The sequence below is a fragment of the Caenorhabditis elegans genome, chromosome III (assembly GCF_000002985.6).
Source record: "Caenorhabditis elegans chromosome III".
Classification (NCBI taxonomy): Eukaryota; Metazoa; Nematoda; class Chromadorea; order Rhabditida; family Rhabditidae; genus Caenorhabditis; species Caenorhabditis elegans.
Window position 1 is genome coordinate 9757542 of NC_003281.10, and position 18687 is coordinate 9776228.

At 39.4% G+C, this 18687-nt stretch overlaps 3 protein-coding genes and 3 non-coding genes across 10 annotated transcripts; 4 read left to right on the forward strand and 2 right to left on the reverse strand.

Annotated features, from left to right (window-relative positions):
* Positions 1-74: 74 nt before the first annotated feature.
* Positions 75-4602, reverse strand: gcc-2 (GRIP and coiled-coil domain-containing protein 2; the record flags this gene model as incomplete). Of its 2 annotated transcripts, none has more annotated exons than NM_001027577.4 (10): positions 4533-4602; positions 4372-4473; positions 4214-4312; positions 3716-4167; positions 3557-3668; positions 2844-3515; positions 1272-1323; positions 1068-1204; positions 808-1024; positions 75-323 (listed from the first exon to the last, which is right to left on the reverse strand). In NM_001027577.4, the coding sequence occupies exons 1-10, from the start codon at positions 4599-4601 to the stop codon at positions 253-255; spliced, it is 1983 nt and encodes a 660-aa protein (NP_001022748.1). In that variant the 5' UTR covers position 4602. The 2 variants fall into 2 exon arrangements, with proteins under 2 accessions (NP_001022748.1, NP_001022749.1); NM_001027578.5 differs by having other exon boundaries at positions 253-323; positions 4220-4312.
* Positions 1553-2848, forward strand: rmd-1 (Regulator of microtubule dynamics protein 1; the record flags this gene model as incomplete). Of its 2 annotated transcripts, NM_001268100.3 has the most annotated exons (3): positions 1553-1612; positions 2003-2431; positions 2489-2848. In NM_001268100.3, 3 exons carry the CDS (start codon positions 1610-1612, stop codon positions 2735-2737), a joined length of 681 nt encoding a protein of 226 aa, NP_001255029.1. The 2 variants fall into 2 exon arrangements, with proteins under 2 accessions (NP_001255029.1, NP_001255030.1); NM_001268101.3 differs by lacking the exon at positions 1553-1612 and having other exon boundaries at positions 2093-2431; positions 2489-2737.
* Positions 4603-7205: 2603 nt separating the features above from the next.
* R10E11.10 lies at positions 7206-7568 on the reverse strand. Its single transcript, NR_052639.1, has one exon. It is a non-coding gene; the product is annotated as an Unclassified non-coding RNA R10E11.10 (non-coding RNA).
* On the forward strand, positions 7464-7607 carry R10E11.12. The gene has a single exon (NR_052640.1). It is a non-coding gene; the product is annotated as an Unclassified non-coding RNA R10E11.12 (non-coding RNA).
* A 1361-nt stretch (positions 7608-8968) lies between these two features.
* cbp-1 lies at positions 8969-17284 on the forward strand. Of its 3 annotated transcripts, NM_001444093.1 has the most exons (13): positions 8975-9196; positions 9250-9326; positions 9379-10167; positions 10462-10827; positions 10880-11006; positions 11172-11288; positions 11340-11852; positions 11903-15115; positions 15167-15374; positions 15425-15617; positions 15790-16092; positions 16321-16591; positions 17009-17266. In NM_001444093.1, the coding sequence occupies exons 1-12, from the start codon at positions 9157-9159 to the stop codon at positions 16393-16395; spliced, it is 6021 nt and encodes a 2006-aa protein (NP_001431071.1). In that variant the 5' UTR covers positions 8975-9156; the 3' UTR covers positions 16396-16591; positions 17009-17266. The 3 variants fall into 3 exon arrangements, with proteins under 3 accessions (NP_499160.2, NP_001431071.1, NP_001122711.2); NM_066759.5 differs by having other exon boundaries at positions 8969-9196; positions 11139-11288; positions 16321-17284; NM_001129239.3 differs by having other exon boundaries at positions 15877-16092; positions 16321-17284.
* Positions 16681-16761, forward strand: R10E11.13. Its single transcript, NR_101844.1, has one exon. It is a non-coding gene; the product is annotated as an Unclassified non-coding RNA R10E11.13 (non-coding RNA).
* Positions 17285-18687: the final 1403 nt, after the last annotated feature.

Here is an 18687-nt window from a genome sequence, read left to right on the forward strand (position 1 = left end):
TTTATAATTTCAAAGATAAAATAGTATTTAAGAGCGCCAACAACGCATCTGATATTAAAAATAAATACATAATCCGAAAAACAAACCATACTCTGTTCATTAAAAGTAGTGAAGTCACACAATAAATCACCTATACATTGAAAGAATAATTATCACACACAAAAGAAACAAGAAATGGGCACCCGGTTGAGCATGCAATACATAATAAAAATAAAATTGTACAATCGAATATGTTATGAAAATCTGATAATTTCAAGTGGCAGCACCAGACCATCCCGAGAAGTATGAAGACCACGAGCCTGCCTGAGCGGTTGCCATATGTGCTGAAAAAAATAAATTCGAAAAAAAGTTGAACGATTAATCCGTAAGTATTTAGTAGTGGAGGTAGTAAATTCTATTTTGGAAAATTTTCGAAAATAAATAAATTTTTCTGAAACGCCGATTTAAAGGCGCACCGATTTATTAATGCCGATGGGTAACACCGCGATAAAAAAGTTTATGGTAGCAGCCCAATTTTTGATTTTTTGAGACTTATTTCCGAAAATTGAGAATTGTTTTACTTGTTTTTAAAGTTGTTTTCGTCTTCTCCACCTAAATAACGCCCAACTAGTAAAAACACTAAACCTTCGCGATGTTGAAATACTTTGAGAAGGCGGGACAATACTTTTGTTGATATTGTTCAATATTATTGCCTCTCTTCCGCCAGCCGTTGGCTATTGCAGAGAAATAGTTGTCCACCACAATCTCTTTCAGCGCTTTCTCTATTCCTCTTTTATCTGTTTTATAGCCTGCTCTGGGTGCTCTCACCTGATGCAGCTTTCAGAATTTCGACTTCTTTCGGTGACAAATGTAGAACTCTCTGCAGTACGATAACCAGCTGGTCTCGTTCTGCGGGAACACTTTCTGGCTTGAGAAACTGTACAAATACGTTCTTCAAATATTCCATATTTTTCTCGTTTGACAACTCGGCTTCTCGCTTTTCTTCTCGTTCCAGTCGGCGAATTTCATCTTTTAGCAGTGAATTCTAGAAATTTAAATATTGATTCTAAAACTTTTCCCAATTCTACCTGAGTTGTTAACCTTCCATTTGCAGTCTCGGCATCACTGAGAAGCTCTGCGACGTGATGATTTGTTTTCTTCAAATTCTCTAACTGGTCTAGAATGACCTTGAATTTCTCCTCCGATAGTTCATCTGATTCGACTCCTGCAAGTATTTCGAAATAAGTAACTTTTTAGAAAACAATCTTATTTATATAAAATATAAAACTAACTGTATTCATCACCGAGATCTCCATACAAAACATCCTCCAGTGACCGATCAGGCTGAAAAAAAAAACAGGTTTTTAAAAAGTAGTTTTCGTAGGAATGACGAACTTTCTGAGGCGCGTGGCACAATATTTTTTATATTATTTATCACTTTTTCTCAATGTTTCTCCAGAAAATTCGGTTTTGATCTCTGAATGTTCATTTTTGTTTTGTTGCGCGCGCGCGCGCGAGAAATTGACCCGCGTGTTTTTCCAAATTTGTCGAATATAAAAGAAGCGTTTTTCAGTCATTATCTTCTCGTCTGATATCTTTTATTCGACTACTTCTACTAACATCCCCAAAAATGGTGAGTTTTTTTTTGCTTTTCACTTCAACATTTCTTTAAAAACCGGCTAATTTTCACTGAAATCTCCCAATTTTTTCAACTTTTCCGCGCCGCTGTGACTTTTCCTTGATTATTGTTTTATTTTGGTGGTTTATCTCTTGTGATGACGTTTATTTCGATGTTTTAGGCCAGTAATGTGGCCTAAATAATCTAAATCAACGAAATAATATGAGATTAGATTCAATCTCCAACCGCAGCGACACGGAAAAGTTGCTAAAATTAAAGTTTTAGGTGAAATTTGTCACTTGTCGAATAGAATAATTTTTTTGAGTAATCTCATTACGAAATTTAGCACGTTTTTAATTCAAAACCTTCTTTTAATCGATTAATTTCAATTTCTTTTATTTTCAGGAATCCTTTGCCACCTCGGACAAACTCTTTGAAAGCCGCGAGTTCGTCAAAGGACTCGAGGAGCTGAAAAAGCGACGTGAAGATGGCGAGATGACTTGTGATCTTCTCTGGAGAATGTGCCGCTTCTGCCACGAACTTTCGACGACGATGAGCGGAGAGCAGCGACGAAAGATGCTGATCGAAGGACGCGACTACGGATTGGAAGCCATGGATCTTGATCCATCAAGCTTCCTTGCCGCTAAATGGACTGCCATCATGTTCGGACTTGTTGTCGATCAACTGCCAACTAAGGAGAAGATCAATGACGGTGGACGGCTCAAGGACATGCTCGACAAGGCTCTCGAATTGGATCCAACCGACTTTGCTCTTCTCCATCTTCGTGCTCGCTTCTCTTACACCATCGCGAACCTTTCATGGCTTGAAAGAAAAGTGAGTTTCTTATAATCTTTTGTCTTGAATTCTTCCGAATAACACTCTAATTTCCAGGCAGCTTCAATGCTCTACAGCGAAGTTCCAAAAGCAACGATCGACGACGCTCTCGTCGACTTCAAAGCCGCCTACAACCAAAACGCTGATTGGATCGAGAATTTGCTGTTCCTGTCGAAATGTCATCTTGCCAAGAAGGAGAAGCAGCAAGCACGTGAGATGCTGAACAAGGCGATCGTCTTACCTGCCGCTTCATCGAATGATGCTCAATTCGTCACGGAGTGCAAGTCTCTTCTCCAAAAATGCTAATTCGATCTATTTGACTACGGTTTCTTATTGATTCCTGCCCCCCTCTCTCCCCAATTAACTTCATATTTTGCATCAATGAATTTTTCTGTAAATAAAGAATTTTTACCTGTGTTGGCTCATCATAACAAGAAACAGAATCAGAAGGAGCAACTGCTGGTCTTTGATAATGAAGAGGTGGAATAGGATGTTCTGGAAGCTGAATCGGCTGAGGTACGACAGCTGCAATAGCTTTCTGCTGCTGGTGTTGATTGCTTTGAATTCGACGAGTTTCAAAGTCATTTCTCAACTCTTGTAATTCCTTTTCTAGACTGTGAATCTGCTTTGTTGCACTTGACAGCTTGCTTTTCAGACTTCCATTCTCATTTTCACTTCTTTGCCTCTCATTCTGCAGAAGATGATCTACTTTTTCCTTTGCGATCTCTATATCTTTAATCTTTTGTTCAGCAGTATCACGAGATGATCTCATTAATCTCAATTCTTCGTCCAATCTTTGAATCAACTTCGAAGAGCTCGACTGAAGTTCGTCAATTGCCGTAGTGTGAGCCTTTTCTGATTCGGTGAGTTCTGATTTGAGAACTTTTAGAGTTTTCTCAAGTCTTTCTGCTTTGTCACGTGAAGAAGCCAAATCTTCGACAGTTTTAAAATGCTCCTGCCTTGTCTGATCAGCTTGTTGTTCAAGTTCTGTGATAGTGACTTTTGATTTTTCGAGTTTTTCAATAGCTTTTCGTGTTTCGTCTTCCTGCTTTCCTTTTTTCTCGAGCACAAAATGAGATTTTTTCTAAAAATGAATACATTTTTGTGAAAATACTCCAATTTTACCTTAAACTCTGCAAATTCCTTTTCGGAAGAAACCAATTTTGCCGAAAATTCTTCATTTTTAGCCAAGAGCTTCTCATTTTCACTTTTCAACACGTCTACAGCTTCTTCCAGTCTGAAATCAACACATTTATAAAATAAATTACACTGATAGAATCCTACATTCTTCCTCGATTCTCGCTTTCAGCCATTTTCCGTGCAAGACCCAACTTTTCATTTCCCTGTTGATCTGATAGCTCAACGATTCTACATTCAGCAGATCGCAAACGTGCTTCAAAATCAGCGCTTTTAATTTTCTCGTCTTGCAGTGCTTTTGTGAGTCGAGTATTTTCTTCTGTGAGTTTTTCAATTGAGGATTTGGTGTTATTCTTCTCTTTTTTCATATTATTAACTTCCAAATCATTTTCCGTTATAACTTCTTGAGCTTTAATCAACGCTTCAGTTTTATCGCGTAGAGCACGATTCAACTGATCAACTTTTGACTCGAGATCTCTTAATTCCAGCGAAATCATGTCAGCTCTTGTTGCTTTTTCCTTCCATTCGAAAACTTCTTTCTCCAATTCTATTAACGCTCCACTTTTCGATAAGCACTCTGTACATTCCGTCGGATTGTTCTGAAACTTGAAACTAAATTAATTGACTTTTTTAAACGTTTATTACCTCAACTTTTTTTGCTGATTCTGTAGTTAACTTTTCGTTAATGAGTTTCAAATTTTCGGCATCTTTTTTGACTTGCTCCAGTTCACTCATTTTTGCTTTCTGAAGAAAAAAAGAAGAATTGAGATTCTCCTTTCGATTGATTTTTTTTAGATCCTTACTAATTTTTCCATGAGAGCTGTTTGGTTTTTCTTCATCTCCGCTACATGAGCAACTTGTTTCTTTGCAAACTTCACTAAATCTTCTTTCGGCAAGGAATCCAGCTGAAAAATTACTATTAACTTTTAACTTTTAAATTTAAAATCAAATTAAATGAATTCACCTTCTTTCCGCCCCCACTGGACGACCCGGGCGGCGGGACCGGAGATATTGAAGATTCAGGAGCTGACATCCTGAAAATCAAAAAAAAATTAAATAAATATATATTATTTCATTCAAAATAAATAAAAAAGTAAGGTTAAAATTTTGCCACGCAGAGATGGCCTCGAGGCATGGACGAACACTTCCTTCTCTTCCATGTCGGTTTAAGCGCGGAAACGGTTTTTTAAAGAAAATTTTCATTTTAGAACGTTTCCATGATCAAAATTAGGTTTGTTTGACGTCTTTTTCTCTTTTTTGGTCTCTTTATTCATTCAAAATAAGCTAATTAACTTCAAAAAATTCAATTTTTATATTAATCCAACAAAATATTACGAATATAATTGAAAAAAGAAACTGAGAAACAGATTTCCATAAATAAAGAAAAAACTGTTTTTTTTTCTGATTCAAGAAGAGGCGATGGTCTCGACGCGAAAATTTAAAATTTTCGTAAAACTGTCATGCGCCTTTAAAAGTTCCTACTGTATCGGATATCGATTTTCCTATCTCGATTTTGATTTTTCGACTTTTTCTCAGGTTTTCTTCTTGTTTTTTGTAAATTTTTAACTTCTAACGTTTAACATAGGTAGTGGGAAAGTATTCCACTTGGGATGTCTTTAAATATAACGAAACTAATGCAATCTATCAATCTAACAAGTCATTTACGAGGCGATTTTCAATTTTTCGCATTTTCCAATAATTTCAAGGAATTTATTTTTGATTTTTGCTGAAGGTTGTTGTTTTTGAACTTGCTGCTTTAAATTTAAACGAATTACAATGTTTATTTCGCTGAATAATTAGTAATCCTTGACGTTCATTCTTTTGTTGGTGTGACTTGAAAAATTTAACGCAAATTTGCGAACGAAATTGATTTCCATTCGAAACGGAGCTCATGTATTCTGAAATTCTAATAGTTTTGTGTTTTTTAACCGTCAATTTCTGGAAATATAGTGTTTTAATAAGTATTTTACGCAGAAATTCTCCGAAATTTACGTTCGGGTTTCGTAAACTACCAAACTCGGTGAGCATAGCTAGATATTTTACCTATAGACTTCTGAGAGTTAAATAATTGATTTTTCTACTTAGTTCTTAGATTTCCATTGAAGAATATCTCAAAAACTACCACGCAGCTTTTATTTTCTCTCGATTAAATTCTTACATTTCTCTCTCATATCTACCTTTTCTGTTATAACATTGTACTATAATAAACCTAACCTGAAAGACCTGACCAATGCAATTTTTACGAATAACCTCCTAAACTAAAACTAATTTCTAAAATTTATGTATATTTCTTCAAATTACCTCACCATTTTACTTTCCCGTATCTTATAGGTCCGTTTGGACATCAGAATCCGGAAAAAACACTGAAATTTGAAATTTTATTTCTAAAACTCCATTATTTCTTCTCCATTTTACATGGTGAACAGAAAACCGTTCGACTAAATTAAAAAAAAAAGTTCATTTGGATCATATCCCTTTCCGTTCCAGAGTACTGTAGAATTTCACTTTATTTCGAATCAGCTGTCTTCGCTCTAATGAGAATTTTTTGAGTTTTCAATCAATATTATAATCGTCGATCGCGTTTTGAATGGTAGGCTCGAGTGCATATTCCAGAATTTCCAATTCCTTGTAGTTTTCATTTTGATTAAACTTAAACATTTCATATTTTCCCTGTTGATATTACAAAAGTTGAATTTTCTGCAAGCTGGTAAAGTCGACTGAATAAATATTTCAGTACCATAATATAATAAAATTGTCATTTCTGCCTGTATAGTTGTAGTAGACCCTAATCCATCATCTAGATTCTCGATCTCGGATAGGTATTTAGAAATTTTCAGAAATACGTCCTAATATTCAGTGTTGAGCTTCATCTAAGGTCATTCAAACACCTTCTTTTTTGATTGAGAAATCATCAAAGATTGCATTAAAATTCCTCATATATGTATTAAAATTGCTTACATTTAACCTTCCAGTAGTATTTGCTTACATGAAAAGTATTTCAACTTGACTTTCATAGGCCACTACAAAAAATTTAGCAACAGAGGAACACTTTGATCTAAAAAACCGATTTTAAATTTTGACTTGAATTTTTCACTGCTTTTCGGTGTCCGGCTGACCCGTGAAATTGCTCAAATGCTAATTTTGCAAACTTTTGGTGGTTTAAGTGGTAGGAAAACACAATGGAAGCTTTTTTGTAAGAACGCTGAAAATTTTCACATAAAATCGAGAATAATTTTAGATTTTTTTTCTTAAAAAATGAGCTGGATAAAACTTCTCTACAGAAAATTTTCAATAAAGTATTTAGCTGAACAGTAGTCTGAAATACTTTCAGATCGATATTTTTTCTAGTTCAAAAAGCTACTCTGCTGCTATGTCTTTTGTAAGTTACCGGTACAGTAATCAATGTTTCCTTCTAACTAGATACTATGTTTATTCATATCATTTTTGGTTTTCAGTTTAGGACCCTGTTGGAATTCTGCTTCCAACGAACATGACCGATTGTAGATTTTTCTATTCTAGAAATATTCGTATTCATTCACATATAATATACTCAACACGTCTAGCTATTCCCACACTTTATGTTTAAGAACAGTTCAATCATGCGCATTATCGTAAGAATCATGAATTACTGTATATTCGGATCCTTAATTGCACCTTCGATACCGAAAGATAAGGAAACGAGAGCGTAGAGAAACGGACGGAACGCCCAGCGCTGAGCAGTAGAGGGGCGCATAGAGTGTGAAACGGAGGCCCCGCCCCATCTCGGCCACACTATTACAATCTTGAGGACAGCAGCACGGCGTCGTCGTCCGGAATCTCAGTCTTCATCGTCGTCAACTTCAGAAGTCTATTGGGATGACTGAGAACTACTGCCAGTCTACCACCCTCCGCCACCCTGTCGCTCCGCCTCTCTTGGTGATATCGACAGTCGGACGAGGAGGGCTATTGCCCCGCCTCTCGCACTTTTTGAACTGCCGCTCTTCCGTCCTCCTCAGTTTTTTTGCTTCTCCGGTGGTATTTGATAATTTCCTTTTAGAACATTACACTTTCGATTATTCTCTATCTATTCAAGCCACTGCCGGCTCATGAGAGTTCAATGCGAGCTCACAAACTGAACCATTAAGTGCTCAATCGTGGTTATCGATTTTTCAGAGCTTCAAGTCTGGCTCTTACTCTGGCATTACACGAAGTGATAATATACAGTATTCAACTACTAAATACTATTGCTCTACGATTTTCTATGTATTTTGCTCCTAGTAGCTCAAATTCATTATTAAATTTAACTTTTATCTTTGCAACCTCATCATTCATCTATCTGTTTCGCTCTCGTTCTCTCATCTTTCAAACTTTGTTAATAATGTTATTTTCTTCAATATCACACCAAAAATTATAATCAAAACTTTCATCTCGATCCATTAGATGCTTGTAAACGGAGCCTGTCCAAATGGCATATTCCTTCGTGTGCGTGCGTGTCGCGTGCGGTTAATGTTCTACCGTATCTCGCGAAACGCGGTTTTCGTTGCGAGACACCCACAGCATGGGGCACCCGCTGTCGGCGTTCTCTCCCGATACACACTACTTCGTGGGTGGCTGACTCGTGCTGTCTGTCGTCTCTCCCACTGACCATGTTATTTTGACGAACGGTGTTCTGCGCTTCTTCACGATCATGAACTTTTGAACGTGTCACGTGGAAAATGTTTTGCAACTTTTTAAGTCAAAATACAGTTCAGAATCGGGTCAGTAGTACCATGTGAATCGACGGGATCATCTGAGAAAGAGAAGTTAGCCTCATAAGGTTGGCTTAGCAAATATCGATCGAGCTAGATATACCTGTAAGTATCTAGAGCATTCATGTTTTTAATGGTCCCAAACACCTTTAATGCTTAAAAATACCCGAATTTCACAATATAGATGCCCGCCTTCTTCATTATGCATAGTATTTTTTAAAAATATCTCTCAAGACTGCATAACAACTTTTTTTTGTTAATCCGTATATTACTATAGTGTTTCTAATTAAAATTTGTTTTCGAAGTTTTGCAAAATTGGCTATGAATCCAATTTTAAGCTCTAAATTTATGATAGCTACAGTAACCCATTCATTGGAATTTGATGTTATTAATTCAATTTTAGCATTTAAACGCTCCTTCTCTATTATTACACGCTTAAACAACTTATACAATGGTGCAGGTAAACTTTAAAAAGTGCAACCATCCTCCGTTCATTCTATTGATTTTCCATCTCCTTCTCTCTCACTGTCTGTCTCTCTTCAATTCGCCTCCTCTTTTCATAAGTGCTCTCGCTCTCTAACCACCCTCCACTCATTACTTCACCGATGTTCTTCTCACTCTTCCTCCTCCCTCCTCCGTTCACCGACAAAAATCCATATATCCATTTCATTTTTTTCAGAAACAAACAGCTATATCTGGTGATTTTGCCAAACTAACCCAAATAAGCGGGAACTCTGATGAAGTAGTGGTTGACGTGGGAATTCAAAAACCGACGGACGCAACCAATTCAGGTGTTCCGAGAAGTAGAAAGAGTTCACTTGGTTCGAATTTTGTCAAATATATACATTTTTCTACTAATTGATGGATGAACCACCATCAAAAAAATCTCGCGCTGATAGCGGTAAGTTGCTAGGAAAGTTAAGATGCTACGGTATGATCCTTTAAACTTTTCAGACTATGATTCTGGGTTAGATGCGCTAAGTGCTCTCGAAAGTCTCGAAGCATTCCCAACTTCTAGTAAAGATACAGATGTAAGTTTTTTTGTTTGAATTAACACTCTGTTTTATAAAAATTGTTGTTCAGGTAGACAATAATCCAAGCACATCAGCTGGAGGATCCGGTGGTCCTTCTGGCTCGACACCTCATCCACAAGGCACTCCACAACCAGCACCATCAAACAATGGCGGGTTCAATCTACAACCAGGACAGTCGCAACCTCAGCAGCCGCCACAGAATATGGGAGGAGGTGTCAATGGATCAGTGCTTCAAGAACTTCTAATGAATCCATCACAAACGTCGAACAATTCACCTCGGCCGCAGGCATATCCGCCTGGACAGCAAAATGCATTTAATAGGAGTCCAATGATGCCAAATGGTACACCGAATATGATGTCACCTCCATCTATGGGTCGAGTGCCGGGGCCCAGTCCTGGAGGTCCACAACCACCAGGCCCAGGCCAACCACAAATGCGACCAGGCCAACCAGGAATGTTCCAAGGAGATCAGCAACAGCAAATGATGATGGGTGCACAAGGACAACAATTCCCAGGAATGATGCATCGATATCCGTACGCACAAGGTGGTCCTCCACCAGGAGCCCAGGGAATGCCTCAAGGATATCCAGGAGTTAGTCGGGGCGGACCAACTCCTGGACAACCCATGGGACGTGGTGCTATGATGAATGGAGCAATGCCAAGAAGTGGACCAATGCCGACACAAGGAAGACCTGGAATACCTCCAAACCAACAAGCAATGATGCAGCCAATGATGACTGATCGGCAGTTTATGCAACACGGACAATATGGTCAGCAGCGACCAGAATTTATGCAACAATATGGTCGTCCCGGTGGATATCCAATGATGCATCAAGGGGTAAGTAGAAACTATTTCCTGATTTCTATTTCATTTTGGTTTGATCTTTAAAAAATGCGGGAATTTTTTTTGTTTTTAACCTAGAAAATTGGTAAGATCAGCATGATCTTAACTGTGCGATTCTGACAATTTTTGAAGATCAAACAAAAATGGAACACTTATTAGCTTGACGTGAATTTGGCCAAATCAAAATCGATGTGTAATTGAAACTTAAGTTTCCAATAATTCCCTAATCTTCCACAAATATTGGTTGGAAGTTGCTTGGAATCATAACAATAATCTTCTACATTTCAGATGATGATGGACAGTAATGGTCAACCGATTCGAGGCCCGAATCAAATGATGATGATGAGCAATGGGCATCCAGGAATGTCACACGGTCCTCCAAATGGTCAACCTGGACCACAAGCTGCTGCAGCACAACACGCTGCTCAACAGCAAGCTGCTGCACAAGCTCAAGCTCAGGCGGCTGCACAACAACAACAGCAGCAACAACGAGAGCAAGAAGCTGCGGCGGCAGCTCAACGAAATGGTGCTGGAAGGGCGACAACTCCTGGATCAAGCATGCTTGCAACGCATCAAGATCCCGAGAAGCGGAAGCTTATTCAGCAACAACTTGTTCTATTACTTCATGCACACAAATGTTCTCAACGTGAGAAGGTATGTTATACAGTATGTTCTGGTTTCCTTCATACATCATCAGCTTTTACAGGAAAATCGTGATTTCGCTGCGAAGAATCAACCACCTCCACATGCTGCCTGTACATTACCCCATTGCTCAACGATGAAAGAAGTATTGACACACATGACAAGCTGCAATGTTGGTCGTTTATGTCATTGTAAGTATATTACCCGTCGTGTCGCTTCTTTTTCTCTATCTGGAAAGAGTTTCGAACATTTTCGCAAGAAGAAGCGCCTATTCCCACCCAAAATTTCGCTTCACTCTAGCCACTGTTTGAAATCTCTTTCAGCCGATACCACACAAACTACAAAAAAATGTTCAGTCGCTCATTGTGCATCGTCTCGCCAAATAATAGCTCACTGGAAAAACTGCTCAAGGGAAGATTGTCCTGTCTGCAAACCACTCAAAAGGATACAAGATACTCCATTACAATTTTCATGTACGTTCTATCCTACTCAAGAACATTTTTTAAATATTTGATTATTTTCAGTGCCCGATCTTGCAAATCTAATAGGAGTCAACGGGAATTCGAACGGAAGCGCAGAAGGTGATGGACTTCATCAGTTTGGATCGCCAGCGATGCGAACTGGAAATATTACAAATTCTCTATTCGAAGGATTCAATGGCAATCCATTCCAAAACGGACCAAATCGTGGAGGACCGAGACCACCTGGTGGAAATGGAGAAATTCCAAACTTGCCACCACCAGATATGCCAGATTGTACGAAAGAATGGCATCATCAAGTCACAAAAGATCTCAGAAATCACCTTGTCGGAAAATTGGTTAAAGCGATTTTCCCGGAACCGAATCAGGAAGCGATGAATGATAATCGGTTAAAAGATTTGATAGCCTATGCCAGAAAAGTCGAAAAAGAGATGTTTGAATCTGCAAATGACAGAGAAGAGTATTATCATTTGTTGGCTGAGAAAATTTACAAGATACAAAAAGAGCTTCAAGAGAAAAAGAATTCAAGACTCAATCAAGGAGCTGCTGCACATGATCGTAAGTTTTTTTTTTTTAAAATTTCACCCTTTAACCAATTTTCATTTCAGAATACGCAATTCCACCGTCGAACGAGCTCGCTCAGATGCTTGGTGTGGAAGGTGGACGTAGTGATGTTCATTCTGAAGGAAGTAGTATGGCAGTTGCACCAAGTCAACAAAATCAACCATGGGGAGGTGCTCCGAATTCCAACATGCATCAGCAGATTCCTCCGAATGGACAAGTTCCACAGGTCAATAATTCTTCGACATTCCCGTCAAGTGGTAACAGCACTCCAAACATCGGAGCTTCATCTACTGTCAGTGCTATGCTGCAACCGAAAACTGAACCCATGGACGATCAGAATACAGATTCGTTAAGTTCAAGACCACCAACGGCTATTGGATTCGGTGGCTCGAGCTCATCAACGCCAGCTCCAATTATGAACGGAATTGTTAAGAAGGAAGAAGATCCTGAAGAGTCTTCAAATCAAGCTCCTCCATCAGTTAAGGATACTAAGGATGGTGTAGCTGAATCGAAACCTAAAGAGCAACAAGCAAAGCGAGAACCTACCCCGCCACCAACTGAAGATACAGTGTTCAGTCAAGAGGATCTTATAAAATTCTTGCTTCCTGTATGGGAGAAGCTAGATAAATCCGAAGACGCTGCACCATTCCGAGTTCCAGTCGATGCAAAACTTTTAAATATTCCCGATTATCACGAGATCATCAAGCGCCCAATGGATTTGGAAACCGTTCACAAGAAATTGTATGCGGGTCAGTATCAAAACGCTGGTCAATTCTGTGATGACATTTGGCTGATGCTTGACAATGCTTGGCTGTATAACAGAAAGAACAGTAAAGTATACAAATACGGTCTTAAGCTGTCGGAAATGTTTGTGAGTGAAATGGATCCAGTGATGAAGAGTATGGGATACTGTTGTGCCAAGAAACTTGCATTCACACCTCTTTCATTGTTCTGTTACGGTGCAGCAATGTGCACGATAGCCAGAGAACAGCAATACTGGGTATTCGAACAAAGTTCTACGCAGTACAATGTGACAGTTACGGAGAGATATACTTATTGTCAGAAATGTTTCGATGCTCTTCCTCCTGAAGGAATATCACTTTCCGAAAATCCCAACGATCGAAACAACATGGCACCGAAAACATCGTTTACGGAACAGAAGAACAGTGTTATTGATTATGAGCCTTTCGAGAGATGTAAATATTGTATGAGGAAATGGCATCGGATATGTGCACTTCATGATAAGAAAGTTTATCCAGAAGGATTTATATGCGAATGTTGCCGGACTGCTAAGAAATATCAAAAGCCAGATAACAAGTATCTTGCTAGCAAATTGCCACATAATAAGCTGTCTACATTCCTCGAAGATCGTGTCAACGGTTTCATAAAGAAGCAGTTACAAGCAGAAGCTCACAAGTATCCAGTCATCATTCGAACACTATGTGTACAGGATAAAGAAGCAGAAGTCAAAGCGCAGATGAAACAGAAGTACGTGGAGAGCAATCAATTCCCTGAAAAGTTCCCCTATCGCACAAAGGCAGTTTTTGCCTTCGAGATCATTGATGGAGTCGAAGTGTGTTTCTTTGGTCTTCACGTACAGGAGTACGGTAGTGCATGTCCTGCTCCAAATGCTCGACGTGTCTACATTGCCTATCTCGATTCTGTTCACTTCTTCCAGCCAAGGGAGCTGAGAACCGATGTGTATCACGAACTTCTTTTGGGTTATTTGGATTACGCGAAGATGCTGGGCTACACAATGGCTCATATTTGGGCGTGTCCACCATCAGAAGGAGATGACTACATCTTCCACTGCCATCCACCAGAGCAAAAGATTCCAAAGCCGAAGCGTCTCCAGGATTGGTACAAAAAGATGTTGGAGAAGGGAGTGCAGGAGGGAAGTGTCGTTGAATTTAAGGATATATACAAGCAAGCAAGAGATGATAATCTGACAACTCCAACTCAGTTGCCTTATTTCGAAGGAGATTTCTGGCCGAATGTGATTGAAGATTGTATACGTGAAGCATCGAACGAGGAAGCTCAGAGAAAAGTGAAAGAAGATGATGATGATGGTGAAGATGCGGATGGTGGGCTCGGAGGTGGTGATAGCGGCAAGAAGAAGAGCTCGAAAAACAAAAAGAATAACTTGAAGAAGAATGCCAAAATGAATAAGAAGAAGGCTGGAAGTATTACTGGAAACGAAGTTGCTGACAAGCTTTACTCGCAATTCGAGAAGCACAAAGAAGTATTCTTCACGATTCGTCTGGTCAGTCTTCAGAATGAGCCAGCCGTGCTCGCAAAGCCTATCAGCGATCCAGATGGTTTGATGCAATCAGATATGATGGATGGGCGTGATACGTTCCTCACAAAAGCAAGAGAAGAGCATTGGGAGTTTTCTTCATTGAGAAGAGCAAAGTATTCAACACTTTGTCTTGCATATTCTCTTCATGAAACCGATTCCAAAGGAATGGAGTACACCTGTAACAAGTGTAGCAGTCCTGCTGTCTGGCATTGCCAAAGCTGTGATGACTTTGATCTTTGCGATGGCTGCAAGCCAACAACACAACATCCTCATGAAATGGAGAAGATCAAGTCACTTATCGGCGGTGGAGAAGCTGGTGATAGCGCTGCTGGTGGAACACGATATGAAAGTATACAACGATGCATCGCTTCACTGGTTCATGCTTGCCAATGCCGTGATGCTAACTGCCGTCGTATGTCGTGTCACAAGATGAAGCGTGTTGTTCAACACACGAAAATGTGCAAGAAGAGGATCAATGGAACTTGTCCAGTATGCAAGCAACTCATAGCATTGTGCTGCTATCATGCCAAACATTGTACTCGAGATGCTTGTACGGTTCCATTCTGTATGAACATTCGTCAGAAGCTCGCCGAGCAGAAGCGATCGCAACAACGAAGAGCTGATATGATGATGAGACGAAGAATGGAAGGGCTTCAATCCCATGTTGGTGGAGCGGCTCCAACTCCGAGTACAGTATCTAATGGAACTCCCAGTAATGCGCCAACACCACCTGTAAGTGCTGGACCTGGTCCCGCTGTGAAAGGAGGTGGAGTTGGACAAGTACAAATGCAACAACATCAAGGAAGTCATGTGGGTGGATCAGGGCCTGCAGGAATGGGACAACCAATGAACAGTTTTGGTGGAATGCCTGGAATGGGTCTTGGTCCAAACGCGCAAAATGGGCCTGGATTGCCTGGGATGAACCCACAAATGAACGCGAATCAGAGTCGATATATGCGTAAGTTTTCATAATTATTTTATCATTTTATTAATAGAATCGATTTTTCAGCTAATGGACCAGGATTGGGTCAGTCTGGAGCTCCGGGACAACAACAGCAGCCAATGTATTCTTCTGGTATGCCAATGCAACGTCCAGGTGGACTTGGTGGAATGAATCCTCAACAACAACCACAACAACAACAAGGTCATCCTGGACTTCAAAATCCAGGTGGTCGTCCTGGGGGAGTTCATGGAATGGGTCAAAATCAGCCAGTCAGGTAAATAGCAAAGATATTATATATTTGGAAACAAACTTTAATTATTTCAGAAATAACCAAGATATGGTAATGAACATGCAAATGCAAAATCAACACCAACAGCCACCACCTTTCGATTCCACATTGCAACCGCAAATAATGAAGATCAATTCTCGACTGAAGGCAGCGAAAACGGAGGAAGAACGGGAAACTGTATTTTCAGACCTTAAGAAGACTCCACATTTGTTCCATGCTTGGCTTAGGGTGAGTTATGATAATAAACTATCACGCTGCGTCTCTCATTGCTCCCAATTTCTTAGAAATTAGCTAACAAGTCGGATTCTTTGTTGTCCCTGTCTTATATACTGGTTGCGCCGAAAAAAAAGTCCACCGCCTCTGTTCTCTGTCGGTTTTTCCTTCAAGGGGTCAGTTACAGATGCGGGAAAATCAAAATTTGGTGCCTAATCGAATGCAAGGATATTCGCAAATGTCAATGGGTTCTTCGAATCTTCAAAACTTGCAGCAGCAGCAGCTTCAACAACAGCAAGCCGGTGCGATGCGTGGTGGTGGAGGATTTGCCCCTGGACAAAACAATTCTCAACCTCGTGCACCAAGTGGCCAGTTTGCATCGATGAATCCATCAATGCAGCAGCAGTATCCTCAGCAACAACAGGGATGGCCTCAACAGCGGCAGCAGAATCCTGGTGGGATGCAGCAAAATGCTAATCCGTACAATCAGGTTGGTTATGGATTTATGTTATTTTGAAGTTATTATGTCAACTCTTGAGTGCTCTGTTTTGGTTTTTTTTTGAATAACCCAGATAATATACTCTCTCAGCTTTTTTGTTCGACTCTGTAGTAGAATTGTGTGGTTACTGAACAACCTACGAGGAAAAGAAAATTGTTGATCCACTCAAAACTTGAAATCTAGAAATTTACCTAATATTAAATTAAAATATATTTTCAGTTCCAAAATCGGCAAAATATGATGATGATGCCACAACAACAACAGCCTCATCCATCTAACGCTGGCGGTCAATAATGTCTCGATTTAGTTCTTATTCCTTTCCTGTTCATATTTCCTGTTCATCATCATCACCCTTACCCGCGTTTGCTCATCCATGTGATCTTAAGTCCGTTCTCCATCCAAATCTCTGATCGTATATATATCTCACAAATTACGTGTAATACACTCTTCCACATGTCTCTCCATGAATTTTTATTCTCGTCTCGATTTCCGACCTAAATCTGTGATATCTCGGCAGCTCACTCCCAATCCCCCTAATGCACCCAGTAAATACCTCAAATGTGTACGTGTACTCCTCAAACCGATCATTGTAGATGGCTTCCTGCCCTTCCAACCAATTGTTTCTGGACCATCTACACCCAAAATTGTCTGTATAGAGTTGACCCCAATTAACCCATCCCAAAATTGATTACGGGCACATTATTTTATTCATCTAGCCACAAGAATCCAGAAAACGTGATGACCTCAAAACATCATCAAAATGCTATATTCCCATCTTTCATGTCCTCTTTACAGACACTTTCAGATCGTTGCTCATATTTGCTCTTTTTTGTTTTAAATCTACGCATTGATTGCCCTCGTTTTTTGTATTTTCCTTTTTTTCTGAATAGGTCATTGTTACGTTGTTGTTCTGAATGCGCAGTGATTTGAGTAGTCGTCCGATGTCTTGATAACTCCGCCCCCAATACCATCTATGTTTTCAAGGCTCAGTCGACTATTTTTATCATTCAAGCGCTTAGGAATCGCTCTAAAAGCTCATTAATCTGGTGTCTATTCCCAAAAAATTTATCACCATCAAATTTCGTATTATTATATTTTTGTATCCGATTTTCTGATGATGCATAGCCGTCCTAGATGTGTATTATTTTTCTTTCTCGTTAACAATTAAATATTTTCAATTATTGTTTTGTTTAACCTATCAACAATACAAAATAGAACCTACAGTAGTCTTCTAGATTGATTAGAATTTTAACTAAAATAGATTCGTCAAACTTTTCAGACTTTTTGGCAGTTTTGGCAAATTACCAAAGTTTTGATGCTTAAATGAAATAGATTTATTAACAATTAATTTTTCAACAAAAATTAAATTTATGGAATTCGATAGAGAAAAACGAGCGAATAGGAAACAAGAGAAGACATTTTTTTAAAATACTTTTTATTAGAACACTAAAAACACAGCGAGTTATCAGATCTTCTTGAATAGGAAAAGTTCATCAGTCCTGATCGTATCCAAATTCACCTTGTTCTCGTAGAACTCCACTTCATCGGCGACTCGTGTCCATCCACCTTCCTCTCTTATCCAAGCAAATGATTGAAACGAGGTTGGGGTCTCCACAGTCTGCGTGAACCCAACGAGCAGAAAGTTGTGGCCCACGAAGTCCATCGGATTGGTGGTAGACATTTCCATCGGTTGATCATCGTGCTTATACACTCGAATCCATAGATACTCCGAGTTGTATTCGGTGAAGTCTAGGCGACGGTTCTGCTTTCCACTGTGACTGACTGCAGGATGATGCTTCCGTCATTTTTGTTGTTTCGACTGCATGCAATCCAAGAATGTTTGGCCGATCTTCAAATTGCACAAGACGTACGGAATGCTGGTGGATGTCGAACTTGTGTATGGGCTGCATCCTCCTGTGCGATTCACGAAGTTATAGGTGATCGGGAAGCGAAACAGAGCCCGAGCTTCTGTTCCTTTCCTGCACTCAGTAGAGATGTCCTGAAAGTTAAAATTATATTAATTTGTTAGTGTTCTGAGTAGGTATTGTACATCATATCAGAACAGGTGTATGTTCTGTATATTCTCTGTTAGTGCTGCATCTCCAGTAGCACGTGGTGTCAGAATGTCCCATAGTGGTTTGATCTACTTAGATCTACAAAAAAAGCGGGAATTTAGACGCAAAGTTCTCGACTGATTTTGCATGGTTAAGAACGTCTGACGTCACATCTTTTGAGCAAAAAAATCGCCGCATTTTTTGTAGATCAAACCGTAATGGGACAGCCCGATACCACGTTTCAACTTGTGCATCGAATGAAAAGGCGTGGTTTGGAATCTAGTTGATTTTTTGAGTTCAAAATCGAATTTTGAACAATTTTAATTTCTGTTTCAGATCAGATAACCAGATGCCTGCAGATAGAACGTCATGCCACTCCACGTTTCGCCATTTTCAAAGTTATTCATTCGATAGTGTCTCTTCCGTGGCGGCAATTTGAACTTTTATCGAGAAGGTGCTAATGCGCTCTAGCGTACACTCATATTTAATTTATTTTAACGATTTTTCAATTCATTTTTTATCGATTATTTGT

Coding starts and splice junctions, on each gene's coding strand:
- cbp-1 (NM_066759.5), top strand. CDS start 9,157: ATGGATGAACCACCATCAAAAAAATCTCGCGCTGATAGCG. Junction 10,168..10,461: donor ATCCAATGATGCATCAAGGG/GTAAGTAGAAAC, acceptor TCTACATTTCAG/ATGATGATGGACAGTAATGG. Junction 16,093..16,320: donor ATGCTAATCCGTACAATCAG/GTTGGTTATGGA, acceptor ATATATTTTCAG/TTCCAAAATCGGCAAAATAT.